The following is a 27890-nucleotide window of genomic DNA, read 5'->3' on the forward strand; positions in this document are numbered from 1 at the left end:
ACGGCTGAGAATATTTAGGGTCTGTGAGAATGACATCAGGGTCTCGTCCTGAGCAAATATCAGAGAGAGAGTCACAGGCGGACGGTGACGTCAGGGGTGGTGGACGTGTAAGAGAAAACGTCTCTCTCTCTCTCTCTCTCTCTCTCTCTGTGTGTGTGTGTGTGTGTGTTTAATAATGTATGTTACAAAGAATCCTGAAAACAAATGTATCACTGTTTCCACGTGAATATGAAGCAGCACAACTGTTTTCAACACTGATAATAATCATAAATGTTATTGATCATCAAATCAGCATATTAGAGTGATTTGTGAATGATCATGTGACACTGAAGACTGGAGTAATGACGCTGGAAATTCAGCTTTGATCACAGGAATAAATTACATTTTACAATATATATTTACATTATTTTAGACTGCAATAATATTTCACAATTTGTACTGTATTTTTGTAGCCTGGATGCCAGCCCGAACTCCGCCCATGACATTTTTTGGACGGGAAGTTCGTTTTTTATTAGTTTCTTATTAGAAAATGAGTATGACGAAGTCAGGCTAGTATTTTTGATTAAATAAACGCAATCTTAATGAGCAGAAGAGACTTCTCACAAACATTAATTAATCTTACAGAACATTTAAAATGCTTGTATATTGAACATAATTGTGGACATTTATGATTTAAATATATTTGTGATTCATTCAGTGCTGGGTATACATATTAATTGACTATTGTGTGTAATATTGTGTTGTTTCTTCTCATTGGTGACATCATCGCATCATTTTCCAGCTTTCTTTCACGTCTCTGTCAGTGTTTGTGTGACACTTCGCACGTCTCTGTCATCATTCATCAAACCCTTTCATCCCGGCGGCTTTTCCCTCGCTTTCTCTCGGTACGATCAAAACTGTCTCAGTCATTATCATGCAGTCGGAATATTAGCTATAAGAATATAGCTCATAATTCTCCTCTTTCTTCAGGAGAAACCTCTGATAAGCATGCTCTCCATTTAATCATGGAGAGTGATTAAATTTAGAGTTAGAATAACTTGAACTCAAATATTCGAGTTGTCACTTAACAAATTCACACTAAAAGTGGATTTTTCTTCTTTTTTAGTTGTTTTTCTTTTCTTGGGAGGAAATTTGCTTATGGTCCATTTCCGCCAAGTTTTTTAATGGGCTAGATCTTGTCAGCTGTGTAGACACTACAAACACAAGTTATTTTGAATTACTGAAGCAATGTTTCATATATTAAGACATGCTTGCCTCTCCTTAAATGTTTGACTGGAAGTAATGCATCCAAGAATCATCAGCGTTGTTTAGTCTGCGACTCAGGCCAAAAATAACGAGTGTGTTTGACTGACCTTGCGCTCGGCTAACCCACAGTCACTTAGCGGCTAGTCACGAGAACACAACCCGGGTAACCTGCACTACATTTGTCTTTCTGGGGCCAGACCGGAGACGGGACGGGTCACAGAACGACTCAATATTTGTCCAGCAGATGCGAGTCTGAGCAGGACACCCGCCGCCAGATGACTTTAAGTGCTAATGACTAATGAAACTGTAATTAACCAGATGAACATCTTAAGCACAGGCACTGCCCTGAAGAAATTTAGCATGAGCCCTTTCGAGAATAGATACGATCATGACAAAGTAAATCTCATGAAAACATGTCCAGGTCACATTTTACCACAAAATGTAAAGAAAGTTAAAAAAAATTATAATTAATATAATTAGCAGCATTTAACAGGGTCCAAACATTTAAGGCCTTTAAGCACATATGCATAAAAAGTAATTACCTTTTGTTTAGCAGGCATGTAACCACTGATAAAATAGATATAGAAGCACATATGCGTAGCATGTTTACCACGTTCTAGCATGATTTACCATGATATACTATGATTTACCATACCATAATTAATAATAATAATAATAATAATTACATTAATTTGTCATAGTTTGCCACAATTTACCATACTTTACCATAATTTACCAATGATTGACCATACGTTACCATAATTTACCATAAATACCATAATTTACAGATGATTGACCATACGTTACCATAATTTACCATAAATACCATAATTTACCATAGTTACCATAATTTAGCATACTTAACCATGATTTACCATAGTTTACCATAATTTACCATACTTAACCATGATTTACCATACTTAACCATGATTTACCATAGTTTACCATAATTTACCATAGTTTACCATAATTTAGCATACTTAACCATGATTTACCATAGTTTACCATAATTTACCATAGTTTACCATAATTTACCATACTTAACCATGATTTACCATAGTTTGCCATAGTTTACCATATTTAACCATGATTTACCATAGTTACCATAATTTACCACAGTTTACCATAATTTAGCATACTTAACCATGATTTACCATAGTTACCATAATTTACCACAGTTTACCACAATTTACCATACTTAACCATGATTTACCATAGTTTGCCATAATTTACCATAGTTTACCATAATTTACCATAGTTTACCATAATTTACCATACTTAACCATGATTTACCATAGTTACCATAATTTACCACAGTTTACCATAATTTAGCATACTTAACCATGATTTACCATAGTTACCATAATTTAACACAGTTTACCACAATTTACCATACTTAACCATGATTTACCATAGTTTGCCATAATTTACCATAGTTTACCATAATTTACCATAGTTTACCATAATTTACCATACTTAACCATGATTTACCATAGTTTTGTCATAATTTACCATAATTTACCATAGTTTACCATAATTTACAATACTTAACCATGATTTACCATAGTTTGCCATAATTTACCATACTTAACCATAATTTACCATACTTAACCATGATTTACCATAGTTTTGTCATAATTTACCATAATTTACCATAATTTACCATACTTAACCATGATTTACCATAGTTTGCCATAATTTACCATACTTAACCATAATTTACCATACTTAACCATGATTTACCATAGTTTACCATAATTTACCATATTTAACCATGATTTACCATAGTTTACCATAATTTACCATAGTTTACCATAATTTACCATACTTAACCATGATTTACCATAGTTTGCCATAATTTACCATAATTTACCATAATTTACCATACTTAACCATGATTTACCATAGTTTGCCATAATTTACCATAGTTTACCATAATTTACCATAGTTTACCATAATTTACCATACTTAACCATGATTTACCATAGTTTACCATAATTTACCATATTTAACCATGATTTACCATAGTTTGCCATAATTTACCATAGTTTACCATAATTTACCATAGTTTACCATAATTTACCATACTTAACCATGATTTACCATAGTTTGCCATAATTTACCATAGTTTACCATAATTTACCATAGTTTACCATAATTTACCATACTTAACCATGATTTACCATAGTTTTGTCATAATTTACCATAATTTACCATAATTTACCATAGTTTACCATAATTTACCATACTTAACCATGATTTACCATAGTTTGCCATAATTTACATACATATATATATATAATGTCCATTTTCATGCCACTTTCTTGACATGTTTTTTCATGAAAAATATAATTCTTGATTTTATATATGTGTGTGTGACTATATGACTATATGACTACATATATATATATATATATATATATATATATATATATCCATTACAGTTATGAGCATTTGGGGGATTGGTTAAAATGAAATAAAAAAATAAAATAATTTAAATAAAACATCAAATAAAAAAAATCTATAAAATAAAAAAATGCTTCATGTCATACAAAACAGTTTAATTTCATTTTACTATGCATGTATAGAAATGTTATATTCTCCCCTGAACAGATGCATGCTGGGTCGTGAAGAGGCCCCTCAGAGAGAAGTGAGAAACGCTCAGAAAAGATTTAAATACACAGAGACACAGACACTGTCAATACCATCCTATATAGAGCTCTGAATTATACTGCAAATATTAGTCATGTGTCAGACTGGAGGAATACTGTAATCTGCCAATACTGCATGTGAGAAAACCATTAGGAAAAATCCTTCAGCTAAAAACACATTTTAAAGGGTCAATAAGAAGTCACAGAGAATATATTTCTAACACTTAATGTTTTATTCATGTGATCTGTACACATTCATAAGACATTCACGTGTCATTGGCGTTACCTTGTTTTTCTGTGGTCTGCAGCGCCACCTATTGGCCACAGAGTGGAAATGCCACTACACGACTGCAACAGTCTACAAACATGGCTTATACTGGCTTTAAATACTGATTAGATAATTCCAGTCCACAGATGCAATACCGTGTTTGGATCCATCCACTTTATTCCAGAAGTATAAACTCAGATATACCTCTCTAAAGTGGTTTTACGAGCTGCCTTTAAGGCAATGTTAGTGTTCATTAGCTTTAGCTTAATATACTTATAGATCCTTCAGCCTCCCTGAACAAAAAAATCATGTCAATCTTTGGTCTGAATAATAATAATAATAATAATAATAAAATATTATTAAGAAAATGCATCCTCTTTTCCAGCATTTCAACCGTCTGTTCACAGATCCACATGAGCGCTGGCTATAGTTTGTACATAAAAAAAAATCATAATTTCCAACCTAAAAGCAGCTTTTTACTCAGTCGCGCTCTCTTTAAAGGAGAAACGCTCTGATATCCGGTCACAGGTTAGTTAAGAAGGGCAGCTGTATTAAATGGTTTACACAGTGTAGTTATAGAGAGAGAGAGAGAGAGAGAGACTGCTGAAATAACCAACATCAGCCTTGACCAGCTTAAATAATCAGCATAATGCATGTTTTTGGATATGCTAATTCACTAATAAACCCGCTTGTGCCAGTTGATGCATTTCCTTTTAAAACAGGAGGTTGGAGTGGCACATAATAAAAGACAAGTGCGATTTTTAAAAAACACCCAATAGAGAGCAAAAGTCGGGTTACGGGACCTTAATTTTCTCCATATGGAAATTTATTTTGAACAATAACTTATAAACCTTTAAAGACTGATACTGTGAGCTACGAGGTTGTTAAGCCGTCAGCCAGCATAATTGTGTAACAGAATTCCTGGTGAAAAACTACATTACCCATGATGCCCTACAGAAAAGTCCACCAATCAGTCGAAAAAAATTCAGAAAAAAGAGTCGATCTCTTTATGCTCTCAAATTACTTGTTTGTATAAATATAGGCCTATATATATATATATATATATGCATATTTTGCTATAAACTTAATATATATATATATATATATACTGTATATACTATATATATATATATATATATATATATAAATCAACATTTTGATGATTATGGTTTACAGCTTATGAAAACCCCATATTCAAAATTAGAATATTGTAAAAAGGTTTTCATAAACTGTAAGCCATAATCATCAAAATCATAACAAATAAAGGCTTGTAATATCTCACTTTGCATGTAATGAGTCTATATAATATATTAGTTTAACCTTTTTAAGTTGACTTACTGAAATAAATTAACTTTTGCACGATTTTCAAATTTTTCGAGTTTCACCTGTAACTCTTTTACAGAAGAATCCATGGTGAAAAACTACATTACCCATGATGCCCTACAATAAATTCCACCAGTCAGAGACAAGTTTATTTTGTGCTGTAAAATTAAAATATTTTAACATTAATATGTGGAAGAATAATATTTTGTTTATATATATATATATATATATATATATATAATCAACATTTGTTAGTGAGTAGTTTTAAATTCGTTTGTAATTCAATGATGCTGTTCGCAATGCCTCATGGGATTGTAGTTCTTTCCATCACTAAAACGTTTAGTCTTTTTGTCCATTTTTTTTAAATACCATGGATTAACTATCTCATAGCTCTAGTGCTGGTTTATAAGTTATTTTTCAAAATACATTTTTAGTTTTTACTTCCCGAAACAGACAGTTGCCCTCTATATTCTTTAGTTTACGTCAAAGCCTGAAAACACTACACTTCATGGACGAAAGCCAAGAAAACACTTTCAAAATAATGCTGTTTGAGTAAGGAAATAAATATGAGCAACACAGACTTTCTTAATACACTATCCCGGTTGTCTAAAATTCATGGATGCACATTACTCCTTTGTTTTCATAATCTTTCATCAACATGTTACGACTCATCCGCCTCTGAAGCGACTTTCTTTTTCAGGTGACATTACTTTTTAATCCCGCCCCTCGAATTGCACGACTCCCACTTTTTCCCGTTTTAATCAGAAATGCATCTGACGATATAAATAAAATGAGTTGTGAAGGCCATGATGACTTTAAATTGGTACAACGGTTTGCTTGTTTGTTTCAGCAGGGGTGTGTGTGAGAGAAAGAGTGCTTTGAGATGCTTCTGGAGTTTTCCATGGGAAATACAGTCATCGCCCCTCGGCCCAGGGCTCTCCGTCCTCCGCTATGAGTCAGATGAGTTGTGTGGCATCAGTCCCTGTGTAATAAAAAGACTTTCATTACATAGTGCACTCTCACATCCAGCCCATCACAGACAGGGTCACATCTTCATTACACAAATGTCCCTTTCAAAACGTGTTGATCGATGCCTCTAAGCAAGCGCTGGAGCAGAGCCCAGATCAGGGAGAAGCAAACGCTGCCGAGTGCCGACAAACACTTACAAAGACCTAATCAGCAATAATTACGGAGGATGAGCATGACGACACACAGTAAAAAAACTGTTGGTTTACGCATATTGCACTCTAAACATGCTGGTTTGTTTTAACCCAACTTTGGGTCAAATATGGACAAACCCAAACGTTGGGTTAAAAATGTAATTTACCAAAGTTGGGTTAAAACAATCCAGCATTTTTTTAGAGTGTGGGTCATTATGTTGGGTTATCTCAAAATGTGTTGGGTTATTTGTTTGCCGCATTGGGTTATTTTTAGTTATAACCTTACAGTTGGGTAAAATACTTTCCTGTACTCTCTAAAAATAATGGGTTGTTTTAACACAACTTTGGGTCAAATATGAACAAACCCAAACGTTGGGTTAAAAATGTAATTTAAAAAATGTAACCCAGTGGCTGGGTTTGTCCATATTTGACCCAAAGTTGGGTTAAAACAAACTAACATTTTTTAGAGTGTGGGTCATTATGTTGGGTTATCTTAAAATGTGTTGGGTTATTTGTTTGCCTCATTGGGTTGTTTTTAGTTATAACCTTACAGTTGGGTAAAATACGTTCCTGTAGTCTCTAAAAATTCTGGGTTGTTTTAACCCAACTTCGGGTCAAATATGGACAAACCCAAACGTTGGGTTAAAAATGTAATTTAAAAAATGTAACCCAAAGGCTGGGTTTGTCCATATTTGACCCAAAGTTGGGTTAAAACAAACTAACATTTTTTTAGAGTGTGGGTCATTATGTTGGGTTATCTTAAAATGTGTTGGGTTATTTGTTTGCCTCGTTGGGTTATTTTTAGTTATAACCTTACAGTTGGGTAAAATACATTCCTGTACTTTCTAAAAATGCTGGGTTGTTTTAACCCAACTTCGGGTCAAATATGGACAAACCCAAACGTTGGGTTAAAAATGTAATTTAAAAAATGTAACCCAAAGGCTGGGTTTGTCCATATTTGAGCCAAAGTTGGGTTAAAACAAACTAACATTTTTTTAGAGTGTGGGTCATTATGTTGGGTTATCTTAAAATGTGTTGGGTTATTTGTTTGCCTCATTGGGTTATTTTAAGTTATAACCTTACAGTTGGGTAAAATACGTTCCTGTAGTCTCTAAAAATTCTGGGTTGTTTTAACCCAACTTCGGGTCAAATATGGACAAACCCAAACGTTGGGTTAAAAATGTAATTTAAAAAATGTAACCCAAAGGCTGGGTTTGTCCATATTTGACCCAAAGTTGGGTTAAAACAAACTAACATTTTTTTTAGAGTGTGGGTCATTATGTTGGGTTATCTTAAAATGTGTTGGGTTATTTGTTTGCCTCGTTGGGTTATTTTTAGTTATAACCTTACAGTTGGGTAAAATACATTCCTGTACTTTCTAAAAATGCTGGGTTGTTTTAACCCAACTTCGGGTCAAATATGGACAAACCCAAACGTTGGGTTAAAAATGTAATTTAAAAAATGTAACCCAAAGGCTGGGTTTGTCCATATTTGAGCCAAAGTTGGGTTAAAACAAACTAACATTTTTTTAGAGTGTGGGTCGTTATGTTGGGTTATCTTAAAATGTGTTGGGTTATTTGTTTGCCTCATTGGGTTATTTTAAGTTATAACCTTACAGTTGGGTAAAATACGTTCCTGTAGTCTCTAAAAATTCTGGGTTGTTTTAACCCAACTTCGGGTCAAATATGGACAAACCCAAACGTTGGGTTAAAAATGTAATTTAAAAAATGTAACCCAAAGGCTGGGTTTGTCCATATTTGACCCAAAGTTGGGTTAAAACAAACTAACATTTTTTTAGAGTGTGGGTCATTATGTTGGGTTATCTTAAAATGTGTTGGGTTATTTGTTTGCCTCGTTGGGTTATTTTTAGTTATAACCTTACAGTTGGGTAAAATACATTCCTGTACTTTCTAAAAATGCTGGGTTGTTTTAACCCAACTTCGGGTCAAATATGGACAAACCCAAACGTTGGGTTAAAAATGTAATTTAAAAAATGTAACCCAAAGGCTGGGTTTGTCCATATTTGAGCCAAAGTTGGGTTAAAACAAACTAACATTTTTTTAGAGTGTGGGTCATTATGTTGGGTTATCTTAAAATGTGTTGGGTTATTTGTTTGCCTCATTGGGTTATTTTAAGTTATAACCTTACAGTTGGGTAAAATACGTTCCTGTAGTCTCTAAAAATTCTGGGTTGTTTTAACCCAACTTCGGGTCAAATATGGACAAACCCAAACGTTGGGTTAAAAATGTAATTTAAAAAATGTAACCCAAAGGCTGGGTTTGTCCATATTTGACCCAAAGTTGGGTTAAAACAAACTAACATTTTTTTAGAGTGTGGGTCATTATGTTGGGTTATCTTAAAATGTGTTGGGTTATTTGTTTGCCTCGTTGGGTTATTTTTAGTTATAACCTTACAGTTGGGTAAAATACATTCCTGTACTTTCTAAAAATGCTGGGTTGTTTTAACCCAACTTCGGGTCAAATATGGACAAACCCAAACGTTGGGTTAAAAATGTAATTTAAAAAATGTAACCCAAAGGCTGGGTTTGTCCATATTTGAGCCAAAGTTGGGTTAAAACAAACTAACATTTTTTTAGAGTGTGGGTCATTATGTTGGGTTATCTTAAAATGTGTTGGGTTATTTGTTTGCCTCATTGGGTTATTTTAAGTTATAACCTTACAGTTGGGTAAAATACGTTCCTGTAGTCTCTAAAAATTCTGGGTTGTTTTAACCCAACTTCGGGTCAAATATGGACAAACCCAAACGTTGGGTTAAAAATGTAATTTAAAAAATGTAACCCAAAGGCTGGGTTTGTCCATATTTGACCCAAAGTTGGGTTAAAACAAACTAACATTTTTTTAGAGTGTGGGTCATTATGTTGGGTTATCTTAAAATGTGTTGGGTTATTTGTTTGCCTCGTTGGGTTATTTTTAGTTATAACCTTACAGTTGGGTAAAATACATTCCTGTACTTTCTAAAAATGCTGGGTTGTTTTAACCCAACTTCGGGTCAAATATGGACAAACCCAAACGTTGGGTTAAAAATGTAATTTAAAAAATGTAACCCAAAGGCTGGGTTTGTCCATATTTGAGCCAAAGTTGGGTTAAAACAAACTAACATTTTTTTAGAGTGTGGGTCATTATGTTGGGTTATCTTAAAATGTGTTGGGTTATTTGTTTGCCTCATTGGGTTATTTTAAGTTATAACCTTACAGTTGGGTAAAATACGTTCCTGTAGTCTCTAAAAATTCTGGGTTGTTTTAACCCAACTTCGGGTCAAATATGGACAAACCCAAACGTTGGGTTAAAAATGTAATTTAAAAAATGTAACCCAAAGGCTGGGTTTGTCCATATTTGACCCAAAGTTGGGTTAAAACAAACTAACATTTTTTTTAGAGTGTGGGTCATTATGTTGGGTTATCTTAAAATGTGTTGGGTTATTTGTTTGCCTCGTTGGGTTATTTTTAGTTATAACCTTACAGTTGGGTAAAATACATTCCTGTACTTTCTAAAAATGCTGGGTTGTTTTAACCCAACTTCGGGTCAAATATGGACAAACCCAAACGTTGGGTTAAAAATGTAATTTAAAAAATGTAACCCAAAGGCTGGGTTTGTCCATATTTGAGCCAAAGTTGGGTTAAAACAAACTAACATTTTTTTAGAGTGTGGGTCGTTATGTTGGGTTATCTTAAAATGTGTTGGGTTATTTGTTTGCCTCATTGGGTTATTTTAAGTTATAACCTTACAGTTGGGTAAAATACGTTCCTGTAGTCTCTAAAAATTCTGGGTTGTTTTAACCCAACTTCGGGTCAAATATGGACAAACCCAAACGTTGGGTTAAAAATGTAATTTAAAAAATGTAACCCAAAGGCTGGGTTTGTCCATATTTGACCCAAAGTTGGGTTAAAACAAACTAACATTTTTTTAGAGTGTGGGTCATTATGTTGGGTTATCTTAAAATGTGTTGGGTTATTTGTTTGCCTCGTTGGGTTATTTTTAGTTATAACCTTACAGTTGGGTAAAATACATTCCTGTACTTTCTAAAAATGCTGGGTTGTTTTAACCCAACTTCGGGTCAAATATGGACAAACCCAAACGTTGGGTTAAAAATGTAATTTAAAAAATGTAACCCAAAGGCTGGGTTTGTCCATATTTGAGCCAAAGTTGGGTTAAAACAAACTAACATTTTTTTAGAGTGTGGGTCATTATGTTGGGTTATCTTAAAATGTGTTGGGTTATTTGTTTGCCTCATTGGGTTATTTTAAGTTATAACCTTACAGTTGGGTAAAATACGTTCCTGTAGTCTCTAAAAATTCTGGGTTGTTTTAACCCAACTTCGGGTCAAATATGGACAAACCCAAACGTTGGGTTAAAAATGTAATTTAAAAAATGTAACCCAAAGGCTGGGTTTGTCCATATTTGACCCAAAGTTGGGTTAAAACAAACTAACATTTTTTTAGAGTGTGGGTCATTATGTTGGGTTATCTTAAAATGTGTTGGGTTATTTGTTTGCCTCGTTGGGTTATTTTTAGTTATAACCTTACAGTTGGGTAAAATACATTCCTGTACTTTCTAAAAATGCTGGGTTGTTTTAACCCAACTTCGGGTCAAATATGGACAAACCCAAACGTTGGGTTAAAAATGTAATTTAAAAAATGTAACCCAAAGGCTGGGTTTGTCCATATTTGAGCCAAAGTTGGGTTAAAACAAACTAACATTTTTTTAGAGTGTGGGTCATTATGTTGGGTTATCTTAAAATGTGTTGGGTTATTTGTTTGCCTCATTGGGTTATTTTAAGTTATAACCTTACAGTTGGGTAAAATACGTTCCTGTAGTCTCTAAAAATTCTGGGTTGTTTTAACCCAACTTCGGGTCAAATATGGACAAACCCAAACGTTGGGTTAAAAATGTAATTTAAAAAATGTAACCCAAAGGCTGGGTTTGTCCATATTTGACCCAAAGTTGGGTTAAAACAAACTAACATTTTTTTTAGAGTGTGGGTCATTATGTTGGGTTATCTTAAAATGTGTTGGGTTATTTGTTTGCCTCGTTGGGTTATTTTTAGTTATAACCTTACAGTTGGGTAAAATACATTCCTGTACTTTCTAAAAATGCTGGGTTGTTTTAACCCAACTTTGGGTCAAATATGGACAAACCCAAACGTTGGGTTAAAAATGTAATTTAAAAAATGTAACCCAAAGGCTGGGTTTGTCCATATTTGAGCCAAAGTTGGGTTAAAACAAAATAAAATTTTTTTAGAGTGTGGGTCATTATGTTGGGTTATCTTAAAATGTGTTGGGTTATTTGTTTGCCTCATTGGGTTATTTTAAGTTATAACCTTACAGTTGGGTAAAATATGTTCCTGTAGTCTCTAAAAATGCTGGGTTGTTTTAACCCAACTTCGGGTCAAATATGGACAAACCCAAACGTTGGGTTAAAAATGTAATAAAAAAATGTAACCCAATGGCTGGGTTTGTCCATATTTGACCCAAAGTTGGGTTAAAACAACCCAGCAATTTTTAGAGTGTACAGTATGTGCACATCTGTCCTATCAATTTGTGTACTATATGTGCACAGGTTTTGAATTGAATGTGTTAATTTTAATATTTGCACATTATCACATTTGTGTGTGTTCTATTTATTGTATTTATTATTAGACACATAATTATGTATAACATACTAGGCTCACTAATATTTATAATTTAATACTTGAAACCCATTAAAACATTTATTTGTGTTCATAGTCCTATTTTATTGATTAAAATAATGGCATAAATAAAAATAAATGGTTAACTCATCTGTTTGGGTTAAAATAACTCGCAGTGATATACCACCCCATGGTTGGGTTATTCGTTGGGTTGTTTTTCAGCCAACACTTGTACCTCCTCTATACCTCTGACTTGTCCTTGGCATAGCTGCCGCTTTTACAAACCTGACTGGCTCACATTATGTGCTACGATAATGTAACGCAATTTAGCCTTTCGTGTTCTAATGCCAAGATTGTGCTCGCTTATCAGCTTGATTTATTACTCTAATTTATACGCTCAGCTTGGCTCAATGTTGAGGACAGCAGATCTGATTGGACATGAGTTTCCTCGTGCCGCAGTGTGCTGTCTTTATCAGGACTCTTGTGTGGATGCCAGGCTGTTGAATTGAAACACTAATAGCTGCAGATAGAGAGAGAGAAGACTGATATGCATTCTGGTTTGGACATGCACAACTTTTCAATTCAGAGTCAGACTAAATGAAATGGAGAAATAAAGTACTGGTGGTTCAATCACTGGTCACATTTTAGCATTTAAAACTCATAAAATTAATTTTTAGATTTACAAAAAAAGTTTTTTTTTTTAGTTTCTCAATTCTAAGTTGTCAGGGCATTAATAAAAGGTTTCTAAGGTGTTCTGAGTGACATTTTAGAATGTTGCTATGGGGTTGCTGAAGTGTTTTGTTGTGAGTGGCATTTTAGAATGTTGCTATGGGGTTGCTAGGGTTTTCTGAGTGTTTTAAGAACGTTGCTAGGTTCTAATGTGTCATGTTGAGAGTGGCATTTTAGAATGTTGCTATGGGGTTGCTAGGGTTTTCTGAGTGTTTTAAGAACGTTGCTAGGTTCTAATGTGTCATGTTGAGAGTGGCATTTTAGAATGTTGCTATGGGGTTGCTAGGGTTTTCTGAGTGTTTTAAGAACGTTGCTAGGTTCTAATGTGTCATGTTGAGAGTGGCATTTTAGAATGTTGCTATGGGGTTGCTAGGGTTTTCTGAGTGTTTTAAGAACGTTGCTAGGTTCTAATGTGTCATGTTGAGAGTGGCATTTTAGAATGTTGCTATGGGGTTGCTAGGGTTTTCTGAGTGTTTTAAGAACGTTGCTAGGTTCTAATGTGTCATGTTGAGAGTGCCGTTTTAGAATGTTGCTGATTATTTCTGATATGATTCAAACCGAATCGTGAACTGGTTACAAGTGAAGAGAGTTAAAAACAGATGTAAATGTGACGAGATTAATAAAATAACATAGCCTACATTAGATATCGCATATACTTCTCCCTACTATATAGAAGGCGTAAAACAGTGGGGTGAATTCAGGTTGACTGGGACAATTGATAAGACTGGGAAAAGGTATCAACCTGATCAACCTGAATTCACCCGATGTGATGAAGTATGTCTGAATTCACAGCACTCATACAGGAGTCAGCGAAAAGTAGCCTACCCGGATGACCTTTTTCTTCTGGAGTGATTTTGAAGTGTGGCAATTTACTATCCCATGAGGTCACGGTAGAGGATTTATGAATTTAAAAAAAAGAGGATTTATGAATTGCAACTGACGCTTATAGGTCACGTGATAAAGGAAACATGGCGAATGTAGTGCGTCTAGATGATAACATATTAGCCTACTCATTCAAAATTCATATTAGCTACTTATTCAAAAATAAGTTCGAACCTACTCAAGAGAGTATGCGATTTCGGACTCACCCACGACGGAAAGGTACGTCATCACATTGGCATTGCAAGGTTTGTAGTGTCCTGAGGCACCGCCGACTCACCTGTCAATCAACAAGTAGGCTAACTGTGCCGCCAAGTCAGTCGCCAACGTAAGCATCGTTAGCGGAAACTAATCGTCTGAATAAAACATTTGGATTACCGTATAAAATACACTAACGTGAACACAGTACTGAAATAAGTATTAGCGACACGGCTTATGAATCGCATCTGATGTTTAGTTGACACAGGTATGCCATTAGTATAGTATACATACTATTCTGCGCGAAACATCTTGCTGGTTTCAATTAATACGAGAGACGCGATGTGTATCATAAGCATATAAACAGTGCCTCTGTGATGATTGCTAGTGTTGTAATGTGGTTGCTAAGGTGTGCTGATTGTTTTAGCATGTTATTATGGGATTGCTAAAGTGTTTTGGTTGCTAGGGTGTTATGTTTTTAGTAAGTTTAAGGGATAATTCACCCAAAAATTTTAATTATGTAATTATTTTACCCTCATGTAGTTCCAAAACCGTAACATTTTCGTTAATCATCAAAACACAAATATCTTTTTGTTGAAATCTGAAATCTTTTCCTCCAGACGGCTATTAAAGAGATTGTAAAACGATCCATATTCATATGAATTCATACATGAATTGTGCAGTTCAGTCCACATTTGCTGAAGAGAATCTATCGCTTTATATGATGAACATATTGAATTGAGGCTTTTATTCACATATAAACAACGACGATCACCAAACATATAAAAGCTTAACCGAACCTGGTTGATAAGCAAGAATGAACCTTATTGGTTCTTGCTGAAGGTAACACGAGAATTAACCTCATTGTTTCTAATTTACAACTGATGTGTGAGTTGAATGTTAGTGAAGCCATTTCACAATCTCTTTATGAACTTTTTGAATTGTAGAAATGTAGTAGTTGCGTATGGAGGGACAGAAAGCTCTCAGATTTCATTAAAAGATCTTTTGTTATGAAGATGTAAAAGAAATGGATCATGTTTTAACAAGATCTAATTTTGCTGTACGATGCATAGGTTTCAAGGTATCATAACAGAGAAAAAAGTGAAGCCATCTTGTTTTTTTGAAGTACATGTCGATAGAAAAAAAAACGGATCCCTTAAAGTGGACCTCACATAGGAGAAAAGAAAAATAACCATATTGGAAAATTATTATAAAAAAGTGATTTGGTCCCAGGTTGATGATAGATGATGATTCAGAAAGAAAGCTTGAAACATTTTCCAAATGCGTAGCCAGCCCATTTGCATTATTGCTCTTGACTTCCAGGAATAAGTCATCTTTACACCTATAATAGTTTAATGTTTTTTACACTGGTCTATCGTCTATTATTGTGTTGCAATATATTTCAGATAACCCCATCCCTAAAAAGCTCATAAAAACAAGACAAGTCATTTTAAGTGTCACGGTCTCTTTCTGTCTGGGGCGTTTAATTGGTGGCCAGAATAACCAGCAATGCGACCAGACTTTATGTCGTCACATGATTGCTCTTTATCCCTCATAATTTGTCCAAATCTTCGACTACCACCCCAGAAACTTTGAGCCAAGTCTGAGCGCTCACAGACAGATGTAATTATCCACCTACCCAAAAGTAAAAGCGTCTTCTGCACATTTATATTTTATGATTGTTCTTAAATTAGCTTTAGCTTGAACAATATATCAAAGCTGATGTCAATTTATAGTTGCAATTCAGCTTTAATGGCTCTGGGCCAGATGAAAATTCAATTATTCTTTTATTTGAGTAATAATATGTCACACACATAAGATGATACTTGTGTTCAGAGCAGGATGATAGTCAAAAGTCTAAAGGTGTTCCCTAAAGTGACTTTAATAGAGCTTTCAGGGAAGTTTCATTGAAGTATTGCACTGCAAAAAAAAAAAATGCTTTTCTTACTAAATAGTTTTGTTTTGTTTTGTTTCTAGTCCAAATATCTAAAAATTCAAGAATGCATTAAATCAAGAAGTATTTACTAGATGATTAAAATGACAATACAAAATTTATAATGATATAAAAAATAATATAATAAACAAATTATATCTCATTTTCTTAAAGCAAGCAAAATTATCTTAATTCAATTGGAAAACAAGATAATTTTTTCTTACCCCATATTTTTTTCCTACTTTTAAGCGCATTCTTGAATTTTTAGATATTTGGACTGGAAACAAGACAAAAATACTAAGAAAATAATTTTTTGCAGTGTGCAAAGAAAAAAATGGACTGAAATGAGTGAATAGTGTCAGTGAAAGTAAGAGTATAAACTGAGCTATATAACGGTAATGTGTATAGTAGCTCAGATCATTTGATCTTGTGAGATCTTGACTTTTGCACACTTTAAAGTCTTGAGAACTTAACATTTTCTTTGGAGAAACACATGAGAAACAAGAGACTTAAATAGTTCATCAAAAAAGAAGATATTTTGAAAATTCAATCAGTGAAAGTGAATGGGGTCCAATGTTGTTTGAACCCAAACGTTCTTTCTTTTTTGTTTTTAGCTGAACTATCCTTTTAAGCAAAAGTTTCTCTCTCAATTTAATCTCATTGCTGTCTAGTAGAAACAAGTGACAGACTAAAGAGATCTCATTTGGGATTTTTCTTTGATTTAGTCTCTGGAATTTAAATGAAAACCACTTGTAAGTAGTACAACGTTCTCCATTAGGCTTCGTTTTACAGCTAGTGAAGACATGGCTTCCCGAACACACACACAAAAAAATGCCTTTCTTACTTAGTTTTTTGTCTTGTTTTCAGTCCAAATATCTAAAATTTCAGCAATGAGATTAAAATGAGAGAGAAACTTTTGCTTAAAAGGAGAGTTCACCTAAAAATGCTGTGAACGTTTGGGTTCAAACAACATTGGACCCCATTCACTTTCACTGATTGAATTTTCTAAATATCTTCTTTTTTGATGAGCTATTTAAGTCTTGTGTTTCTCCAAAGAAAATGTTAAGTTCTCAAGACTTTAAAGTGTGCAAAATCAAGTTCTCACAAGATCAAATGATCTGAGCTACCTTATATAGCTCAGTTTATACTCTTACTTTCACTGATACTATTCACTCATTTCTGTCCATTATTTTTTTTCTTTGCACACTGCAAAAAAAAAAAATGATTTTCTTAGTATTGTCTCGTTTCCAATTTCTTAAATCAAGAAGCATTTACTAGACTGCCATTAGTAATGATATATTTTTAAGGTTATTAAGATGATTTTTCTTGTTTTCCATTTGAATTAAGATCATTTTTCTTGCCCCATTGGTAGATAATTTAGCTTGTTTTAAGTAAAAACTCACTTAATTTAGATTTTGATTACTCTCCAGAAAACAAAAAATGTAATTTTTTATATGTCATTTACTAGTAAATGCTTCTTGATTGAAAAAATGATAGATATTTGAACTGGAAACAAGACAAAAATACTAAGTATAGCACTTTTTTGCAGCGAAGGCACCAAACGGTGGGCGTTCTTTATAAACACGTCTACCAAAACATCCTGTCTGTTGTGCACCATCTTCCTGGTGTGTGTGTGTGGAGCTCAGCTGTTGCTGTGCCCTCCCAGATAGTGGGTGGCCGTCATCGTAAATGATGTCTGAAAATGCCTGTGTTTATTTGACCATCACAAATATTGTACGAGCTTGCCTCATTCGGTTAGGCTCTAAGCCAAGTGGTTTCTAATGAAAACCAGACATGAGGGCCAGTCTTGCAGAGACACATACCCTCCACTAGAGGACAATGCCAAACCATAACTATTGCTTTCAGATCCCAGCAGAAAGAAATCAGTTCCTTTTGTTCTCAACCGCACACAAAGATCACATCTGCCATTTTAACTTTAACCCCAGAGGAATGTTGGATACGTCAGGGAATAGTGTCAAATTCTAGTTTTCCGAGTTGTGCTTCCTATCCTAAGACAGGGACTTTTCAGAAGTATTAAAGTCCAGTGTGTGATTATTGGTGCTGCATGTTCAATTAAGACGTTTACATGACACAAGCAACTTGAAAAAACAAAATCTACTCTGTTTTTCTGAATTAACAAGTTAATTATCTCAGAATTACGAGATAATTTTTCATGGAAAAAAGTTTTTGCTCTGTTTTTATGAATTAATGACTTATATTAAATAATTAAATTAAATACTTAAATAATAAATGTTTTTCAAGAAAAATATATCCCATAATTCTGAGATAATTAACTCGTTAATTCAGAAAAAACAGAGCAAAAACATTTTTCCATGAAAAATTTTCTCATAATTTTGAGATAATTAACTCGTTAATTCAGAAAAAACAGAGAAAAAACTTTTTTCCACGAAAAATTATCTCGTAATTTTGAGATAATTAACTCGTTAATTCAGAAAAGACAGAGCTAAAACATTTTCCATGGAAAATTATCTTGTAATTCTGAGATAATTAACTCGTTAATTCAGAAAAAAACAGAGCAAAAAAATTTTTTCATGAAAAATTATCTTGTAATTTTGAGATAATTAACTCGTTAATTCATAAAAACAGAGCAAAAACATTTTCCATGGAAAATTATCTTGTAATTCTGAGATAATTAACTCGTTAATTCAGAAAAAAACTGAGCAAAAACATTTTTTCATGAAAAATTATCTTGTAATTTTGAGATAATTAACTCGTTAATTCATAAAAACAGAGCAAAAACATTTTTCCATGGAAAATTATCTCAGAATTTTGAGATAATTAGCTTGTTAATTCAGAAAAACAGAGTAGATTTTGTTTCCTCAAGTGAATGCAATACGCTTCCTTACTCACTTCACTCCTGTTTAACATTTAATTTTATTTTTCTGATTATTCACTAAGAACTGTGGTCAATTTTACTACTATTATTTACACAGCCCGATGCACAGCACAAATGATGAACTCGCTTATGTAGACGTGTTACTGGCCACTGTTTTAATCCGTTTAAACATTTTTTATGTAAACAGTTTTTATGAACGTAGTGTTTGTTTTTTCAGTGATGCACCTAAAAATATCTTCATTTTAATGTTTTCATCCACTGTATTATATTCATGTTGCACAATGTTGTCGGGTTTCTTCAGCAACCTAAAAATGCGACCCTTTCTTTACCGCTATGTTTACAAATCTGCACGTTTCTAGATTAGAATAGATGTGATTTAAAGTGTTTACATGCCTGTTTATTTGACTGTTTCAAATAGAGATTCTCCCACAATTCTGAACCGAAAACAAAGCAAAATAACCTAATTTACTAGAGGTTCTGACAAAATGTTAATTTCTGTAGTCTATTTAATATGTTTAACTGTTCTGAATGAATTATTGTTAAAAAATCAGTTTGGATGAATGATTCAGTGACTCAAAGACTTCGTTGCTGGATGAATCAGTGTTTTCCGAACGAATCTCTTGAATGAATGATTCAATGATAATTATATTTTTAAGTCACTTGTCGCCACCTTCTGGTGTAATGATGTAATTAATACAATCATTAGTTGAAGCGTTAGAGCCGAATTGCTGTCCTTTATAAGATTGCGTGCACTGTAAAAAAATATTGTTGGTTTAACTTAAAAAAGTAAGTAACCTGGTTGCCTTAAAATTTTAAAATTTTAAGTTGATTGAACTGGAAAAAGTGAGTTAATGCAATGAAGGAGATTAATTTAATCATCAGAAACTCAAAATAATAAGTTCTCAACTAAATAAATTATTTAAGTTGATTTTACAAAAGAAAAAATGTTGTGATAACAAATCTTGAAAATATTTTTTTTACGGGTTTGTGCAGCTTTATAATATGGTATTGTGCAAGGAACTATGTGAAAATAAGTTATTATTAATAAATTATCTCCCCCTATAATCATCACTTCAGGCATCAAGGCTGTTGGTATATTTTACTTTCACTTTCAGCCCGGATTGGACAGTCTTCCAGTCCAAATATAAAAATTTCATAACATGCATTTACTAAAGTAGTAAAATGCCATAAAATATTATGTCTTGTTTTCTGGAGAAATGTGTCAACATCAAGTGAGTCGTTGCTTAAAACAAGCTACATTTTCTGCCAATGGGATAAGAAAAATATTCTTTCTGTTTGAATGTAGATTATTTTTCTTATCCCATTGGCAGATAAGCAACAACTTTTTTGATTAATTTCCACTAAAAACAAGACATAATATTTCATGGCATTTTACTCAGCAAGAAAATGCGTCTTGATTTAAGATTTTCTTTTATATTTGGACTGGAAATACGATTTTTCTTTACTTTTTTGCAGCGTGAGCCTAGTTGCATGTTTAGAGATGGTAATATCTTAGAGACTTGGGTGGGTGACTTGTTTTAAGTCCCAGAAAGCACAAAGCAATGTCCTGTCAACCTCCAAATTTGCACAGGCATGCACTCACTGTCTTCAGGGTATAGTTAATTTAATTAATGGACGAGGTAATATTATCTGCATTTTGTCTACAGCAGCGTAAGATGATTTCCCACAAAAACGCAGTGTATTTGATCTTTTAACGTGCCTCAAAGAAGACCCGATATAATCAACCGTGGATATAATGTTTATCAGACATTCCTCTGCGATAAAGCAACACAATAGTCCCAAAGCCGAAGTCATGTTCCCCCTCGGATCTGAGGTAATTCAATGGGGAAAAGCCGTTCAACACCGTTCATCTCCCCGCAGGGCGAACAACAAAGCTCAGTGTAATCTGAGGAAACAAGCGTATATTGACACCGTGTTTAACAGATGGAAGACATCTTTCATGACTCATAGTTAGCAGTATTAACACTGAGTCATTGTGTTGACTATCTTCTGTATTTCTAAGGAAATGATTCGGTTCAGGCAGACCCCACCATGCTTTTCTTTTCTGGGAAATAATAACTATAAGAAAAAACACATGTGGATGGTGTCTGTTATAATAGCAAGGAAGGTTTTTCCTTAAACACGCGATCCAAAAGGATTCAGATGTTGCTCGTTTTAAAGCTCACGAGACTAAATGGATGATTCTCTTGAAATTCCTTTGAATAATTGTTATTAGATCATTGTTGACGGAATGTAAATTGCAGCTCTTTGACATCTTAGCAAATTTAAGACGTTGTTGAGATCTCTTCCACAACTCTTTAGGAGATTTAGGGGTTTTTCTGAAGAGAAAAGGCTGAAAAGCAGATATTTCCATGAGCTCTTTGTTTAATCTCATTGTAGCAGAACATTTTTTGATATTAACGAGATGTCATTTGTGTATTTTTCTTATATTTTTCAAAAGTTTGGGCTCAGTATGATTTATTTTTTATTTTTTTTTGAAAGAATAATTTTATTCAGCAAGGACGCCTTCAATTGATCAAAAGTTAGGGTAAAGACATTTATAATGTAACAAAAGATTATATTTCAAATAAATGTTGTTCTTTAGAACTTTCTTTTAATTAAATAGTCCTAAAATATGAAGCTCTTTTCAACACTGATAACACTAATTAATGTTTTTTGAGCGTCAAATCACCGTATTATAATGATTTCTCAAGGATCATGTGACACTGAAGAGAGACTGAAGTAATGATGCTGAAAATTCAGCTTTGATCACAGGAATAAATTATATTTTAAAACATACTCAAACAGAAACTGCTATTTTAAATTATAATAATATTAATCTTTTTTTTTTGTTTTTGTTTTTTACTGTATTTTTGTTAAATTCATTCCCAGGTGAGCAATAAGAAACTTCTTTCAAAATCAATTATAAACCTTACAGTCTAAAAAATGCTGGGTTGTTTTAACCTAATTTTGGGTCAAATACAGAAAAACCCAGCCATTGGGTTTCATTTTTAAATTACACTTTTACCCCAATGTTTGAGTTGGTCCATATTTGACCCAAAATTGGGTTAAAACAACCCAGCAATGTAACCAAATGGCTGGGTTTGTCCGTATTTGACTCAAAATTGGGTTAAAACAACCCAGCAATGTAACCAAATGGCTGGGTTTGTCCGTATTTGACCCAAAATTGGGTAAAACAACCCAGCAATGTAACCAAATGGCTGGGTTTGTCCGTATTTGACCCAAAATTGGGTTAAAACAACCCAGCAATGTAACCAAATGGCTGGGTTTGTCCGTATTTGACCCAAAATTGGGTTAAAACAACCCAGCAATGTAACCAAATGGCTGGGATTGTCCGTATTTGACCCAAAATTGGGTTAAAACAACCCAGCAATATAACCAAATGGCTGGGTTTGTCCGTATTTGACCCAAAATTGGGTTAAAACAACCCAGCAATGTAACCAAATGGCTGGGTTTGTCCGTATTTGACCCAAAATTGGGTTAAAACAACCCAGCAATGTAACCAAATGGCTGGGTTTGTCCGTATTTGACCCAAAATTGGGTTAAAGCAACCCAGCAATGTAACCAAATGGCTGGGTTTGTCCGTATTTGACCCAAAATTGGGTTAAAGCAACCCAGCAATGTAACCAAATGGCTGGGTTTGTCCGTATTTGACCCAAAATTGGGTTAAAGCAACCCAGCAATGTAACCAAATGGCTGGGTTTGTCCGTATTTGACCCAAAATTGGGTTAAAGCAACCCAGCAATGTAACCAAATGGCTGGGTTTGTCCGTATTTGACCCAAAATTGGGTTAAAACAACCCAGCAATGTAACCAAATGGCTGGGTTAGTCCGTATTTGACCCAAAATTGGGTTAAAACAACCCAGCAATGTAACCAAATGGCTGGGTTTGTCCGTATTTGAACCAAAATTGGGTTAAAACAACCCAGCAACGTAACCAAATGGCTGGGTTTGTCCGTATTTGACCCAAAATTGGGTTAAAACAACCCAGCATTTTTTAGAGTGTACCGACCCAAAGCTTTGTATATGCATTATTGTGTGTGTTTTAGACATGCATGAGCATAAACACAGCAAGCACATGCTCTTCTGAGGACATGTAGTGTCCACTTACCTCAAGGTTCGTCACCAGGGAACATTACGACCGAGTGACTGATTAATGTGTGCAACTGTGTCTGTGAGAATGCGTGATGTGTTTGTTTGATTGTCTTTGGGTTAGTTAGTTTTGTGTCCTTACACTACGGTGGAGGAGAGCATCTTATGTTTTCCAGGGTAAGGAGGCGTCCTCATCTTCAGCTGTCCGTTCTGAGGGTAAGGTGGAGGCCGGTGGGTTTTATTTGAGTTAGTGTACACTATTGGAACTACAGGGGGTCTGTGGTTTTCCAGTTGCCCTTTCCTTGCCGTTCGGTGTGGTAGACAGTTTCCATTGAGCGTCCTTTGAGTCCTTTGAGTCTCTGAGGTTTGTTTCGCGACTCTTCTGTCTTTATCCTCAACAGTAACGGGTCTCTGTTGAGGAGAGGACAGGCTTGTGTGGTTCCTCATTGGCGAAGGACTGTTATTGTGAACTAAATCCACAGGGCTGTGTGCGAGAGAAGAGTCGGAAGTGGTGTCCTCTTCACCATTCGAATAGTGGATCAACGCCACAACATCAGTCCGACTGCTTCTGCTGGCATCTTGGGAGAGTCCATTGGATGGACTTGTTTCTTCTTCATCAAGGTCAATGTGGGACGTCAGAACATCGATCTGTTGGACGACCTTCACAGACACAATCAGAAACAAAGTTAAAAGATTAGTGTGCTTAAAAATAAAAAGCAACTTTACGCTTTACAGAATAGATGCTGGTTTGCACGTCAGAGGTTGTCAAGCTCCGCAAAGCGCAAAAAATCACTTATGTTGTCTTTTAATAATTTGGCAACGCTTTAGATTACAGCCCGGAAAGTACAGCGTAAGTAAAGCAATTTTACAGCATAACCTTCGGTAATTGTAGTGTACCTACGACGTACTTAAATATAAGTATAAGGGAACAATATTTTTCGCCCCTAAACACAAAACAAAAAGCACTTCTGTAGTCCCGCCCCTAAACCCACATCATTGGCTGAGTCAGAAATTCACATGTCATGCCTCTCAAACAAACCAATCAACATCTGGTACTTTAATGACTCATTAACCTGCAATGATATAGAAAATATAGAACAATCGTCATTCACCGTTGAAGTTTGTTCACATGTCATCATCGATGTCATACACTCTTAGAAGAAATGGTTCTATTTAGAACCAGAAATGGTTCCATCCCCCGCTTCATATATGGAACTCCAAAATGGTTCTATATAGAACCATTTTTTTGGTAAAAGGTTCCTTTGGCCAAGGATGGTTCTATATAGAACCCAGAGGAACCCTTTTTTAAGAGTGTATAGAACCTTTTAGGGGTTCCAAATACGTAGCGCTGATGGAACCTTTTAAGATTCTATATAGAACCTTTTCTTCTAAGAGTGTAACATAACTTTTTTGGCTTCCTTCTCTGTGATGCATTAATCCACTGACTTTCTTTCCGGGTGCAGTCATTCACATCTTATAGGAGTCGTGATGCATCCATTGAAACATGTCTAAATAATTCAATTAATGTTTTACAGTACGTCCTGCTCAGTCCATTATTGCTAATGTCGATCTGCACGTATTAAGCTATCTCTAGGTATTGATTTTAATATTCTGTTCTCTTTTAACAGGCCTTTAAGAACTGGCCACTTCCCATCCAGAAAATACAATATTCCTCTATACAATAATCTCCCAGTGGAACATTTCCAGCTCTGCTGAATATAATTGACCGTTCATTTTTTGGCAGATGTGTGTTTTGGATTCTGAAGGCTTTCAGATGATGTTTAGTTTCGCTGTTTTTCAGAATAGGTTTATTACAAAGATGTTTGCTAAGAACACACAGATAATATATTTCCACTGGTTAAACAAGATGAAAGTTTTGATCGTATCCAGTCTCTGTGCTTATTAAAATCCCATCTCAAATATACTAAACCCAAAATCAGTGACAAATGAGTTTGAAAACTCATTATAAATAGTAGCCGGTCACGAACAGCATGCCATTTCACTGTCGTAGAGCCCGACCGATAATGCCGATACCGATACAAATATTTGTTGGTTTTAAAATCCGATATTCCGATATATCGGCTGAAATTTTTTAATTTTATTTTTTATTTCAGAAACGCGCAACAAAACTAATTTCCCTAACATTAGTTATTTGTAGTTAGTTTTAACTCAAATAATATGAAAAGCATTTTAAAAAGAAACTTGTTTCTTTTATTGTCACAACAGCTGGCATTAGCTAGCTTTGTGGTTAGCTAGTCTATGATGAGCCATAATTTAGCAATGGATTATGTCATACTGCAAATTGTAAAACATACATTTTCAATATAACAGGCCGAGGAGAGATGATGCGTCTCATTGCTGTAACTGTCACGCGCTATTAAAGAAATATTTCAGTCACATCAAAAGTTAAAAGGACAGTCAGTCAACTACACTGTAACAACGTAACGTAACTATTACTAGCTATTTACGCTTCACTCTCGGCTTATTTAACAGCAGCAACACTGGACATGATAGTCACAAATTTTGTCACGCTTATTTTAGTTATTTTGTGTTAAGAGAACTGATGGGGATGATCTTTTAATTGTTATTCAAGCAATGTGTGAGTGTTGCCAACAGGAACGGTGTAGAGCGCCCTCTGGTGGGCAAACTATACAACTCCAACACTCATGACATGGTTCAAGCATGTTTCGTCCGTTTTTATTTTATTTTTGAAATATTCATTTATCGGCCATTATAACTGCCGATACCGATAGTTTGGAAAATGCCTAATACCGGCCAATAATATCGGTCTGCCGATAAATCGGTCTGGCTCTAGTTTGTCGTTCCAAACTTATGCTTATGGGGGTAAATACAATGTAAGTCAATGGGGTCCAATGTCGTTTGGTTCTCAGTGCTCTGCAAATAATCTTCAGGTCAGTCATACGTGTTTGGAACATGTGAGTAAAATAAAATAATTTTGATTTTGGATGTAGTATCGATTTAAGAAACTTTGCATGCAACATGCACCAATGCTAAATCTTTCTATCTAATAATAATAATTTAAGTTATTGTAATGAGCAGTGTTGTAGTACTCGAGACTCGGACTCGGTCTCGAGACCATATTTTAATGGACTCGTGTCCATTTGGACTCGGAATTGACTCGTACTCAAACATTTTTTTTTTTAGGACTCGGAATTATTCCCGAGTCCACTCGAGTTCAATTAAAAATATTTTTCATGATTATTAATGTATGTTAATAAAATAATTCTTTAAATTAATTGACACGCCCAGTGATTGGTGATTTTCTAGTGCGCAACTGCGCATGACAAATTGTAATAAAATTACTTTTAACACCACCTACTATGTGGCCGTTTTACCCTAAACTGATCATATTTTTAAACTCTAAGTAAATTCAGTAAAAAAAAAAAAAAGGATTTCTCTAAGTAAATAAAAGTAAATTAGGTAATCAACCCTCACTGGTCTCGGTCTCGACTCGGACCCGACTCTCTATGGACTCGGTCTTGACTCGGACTCGACTCTCTCTGGTCTCGGTGTCGACTCGGACTCGAGTGAGGTGGTCTCGACTACAACACTGGTAATGAGCTCATTGTTTCTGCCTTAAATTAATACATTATTAGCTAACTGTGTGATTTGTATATGTACATTTCTGAAATACATAGCTTTATCTTATTTAGACTCATGCATTTTTTTGGAAAGTTGTAAAAAAAACGTGAATTGAATGAGTAAATAACTCGTATCCCAAATTGTTTAACATTATTCACTCTATTTATTATTCCATCCTCACCTCTTTCATCTCCAACTGGACCTGTTTGAGACCACCCAGCACTTCCTCGAGCTCATTGACCACTTGTTTGATCTGTTCCCGTACTGTTCCCTGGCTCTTCCTCTGGTTGCCATGGTTTTCCACACTTGCGCATCCCGGATCCGTCCTTATTTCCCGCTTCGATCCGTTCACCTGCAGCTTCGAGCGCCCCAACTTGCTTGAGGGCACCTCGGTTGGGAAAAAAGCGGAGTTTTCCCCATTACCGTGTGGTTTTCCAGGACTTGATTGTCTGCTGATCCCAGGGCTGTGTTGCTCCCCGTGATGCCGGAAAGACACCCGTCTCCGTGTGCAATGTCCGTGGACATCATCCCACTCCCGGGGATGTCCGTAGTGTTGATCCGGTGAGAAGTAGCGTTGACCTCTGACCTTTAAAACATGGCCCCCGTTAAAGGGATGAAGCAACTCGGGGTAATACCAACGCTGAACGCATCCACATTCCCGTCGGATCTCCCGAACCCACCTTGGCGTTCGTACATCCACCCAGGAATAGCACGGATGTTGTATTTCCTTGTCGTAAACTTGCCGTGGCGCTCCGTCTATCCCCAACTCCTTCGGGAACGGGGCTATTCCCGACTCCATACGCACACATGATCCATCAACGGGGCCCGGTGTGCGTCGGACTCCCCGCTCCGGGCAAAAGTGGCAGGAATGAGTTTGAAATCTCGCATTCGTGTTCTCCGAGTGCATTCCAGTCCCAAATCCGACTTAGAAAACCACTGGTTGTCTCTCCATCCACGCCGTCTGTTTTTCTCATCTGCGTCTCTTTCTTTCTCCCGCACTTCCCCTCTCCAACTTTTTTGTCTCTCACCTCCCCCTTCCTTCCTCCTGGTGCTTTTTCTAACTTACTCTTGTTTTCCCAATGTTCTCTCTCGTTGTTCCCGAACCCTTTTCTCTAGTGGTGGGCCTCTTTTCTTTCCTTCCCTCCTTTTTTTTTTCCTCCAACTCTCCTTCTCCTGAAGTCTTTCACCTCTCTCTACACCTCAGGTTGTTTTTTTTCTTCACCACTGCGTAAAAAAATTCCCTTCTCACCCTTTTCCCAAACTCCAACACTTCCTTCCTACGCCTT

At 35.1% G+C, this 27890-nt stretch overlaps 1 protein-coding gene across 2 annotated transcripts; it reads right to left on the bottom strand.

Annotated features, from left to right (window-relative positions):
• Positions 1-6327: 6327 nt before the first annotated feature.
• On the bottom strand, positions 6328-27657 carry LOC120474942 (uncharacterized). 2 transcript variants are annotated; one of them, XM_039665594.2, is made up of 3 exons: positions 26786-27657; positions 23144-23661; positions 6328-6469 (listed from the first exon to the last, which is right to left on the bottom strand). In XM_039665594.2, the coding sequence occupies exons 1-3, from the start codon at positions 27509-27511 to the stop codon at positions 6463-6465; spliced, it is 1251 nt and encodes a 416-aa protein (XP_039521528.2). In that variant the 5' UTR covers positions 27512-27657; the 3' UTR covers positions 6328-6462. The 2 variants fall into 2 exon arrangements, 1 of the variants encoding a protein (XP_039521528.2); XR_005621865.2 differs by having other exon boundaries at positions 6340-6469; positions 23021-23661.
• Between the last annotated feature and the right edge of the window lie 233 nt (positions 27658-27890).

Source organism: Pimephales promelas, chromosome 5 (genome assembly GCF_988280905.1).
Source record: "Pimephales promelas chromosome 5, fPimPro1.hap1.1, whole genome shotgun sequence".
Taxonomy (NCBI): domain Eukaryota; kingdom Metazoa; phylum Chordata; class Actinopteri; order Cypriniformes; family Leuciscidae; genus Pimephales; species Pimephales promelas.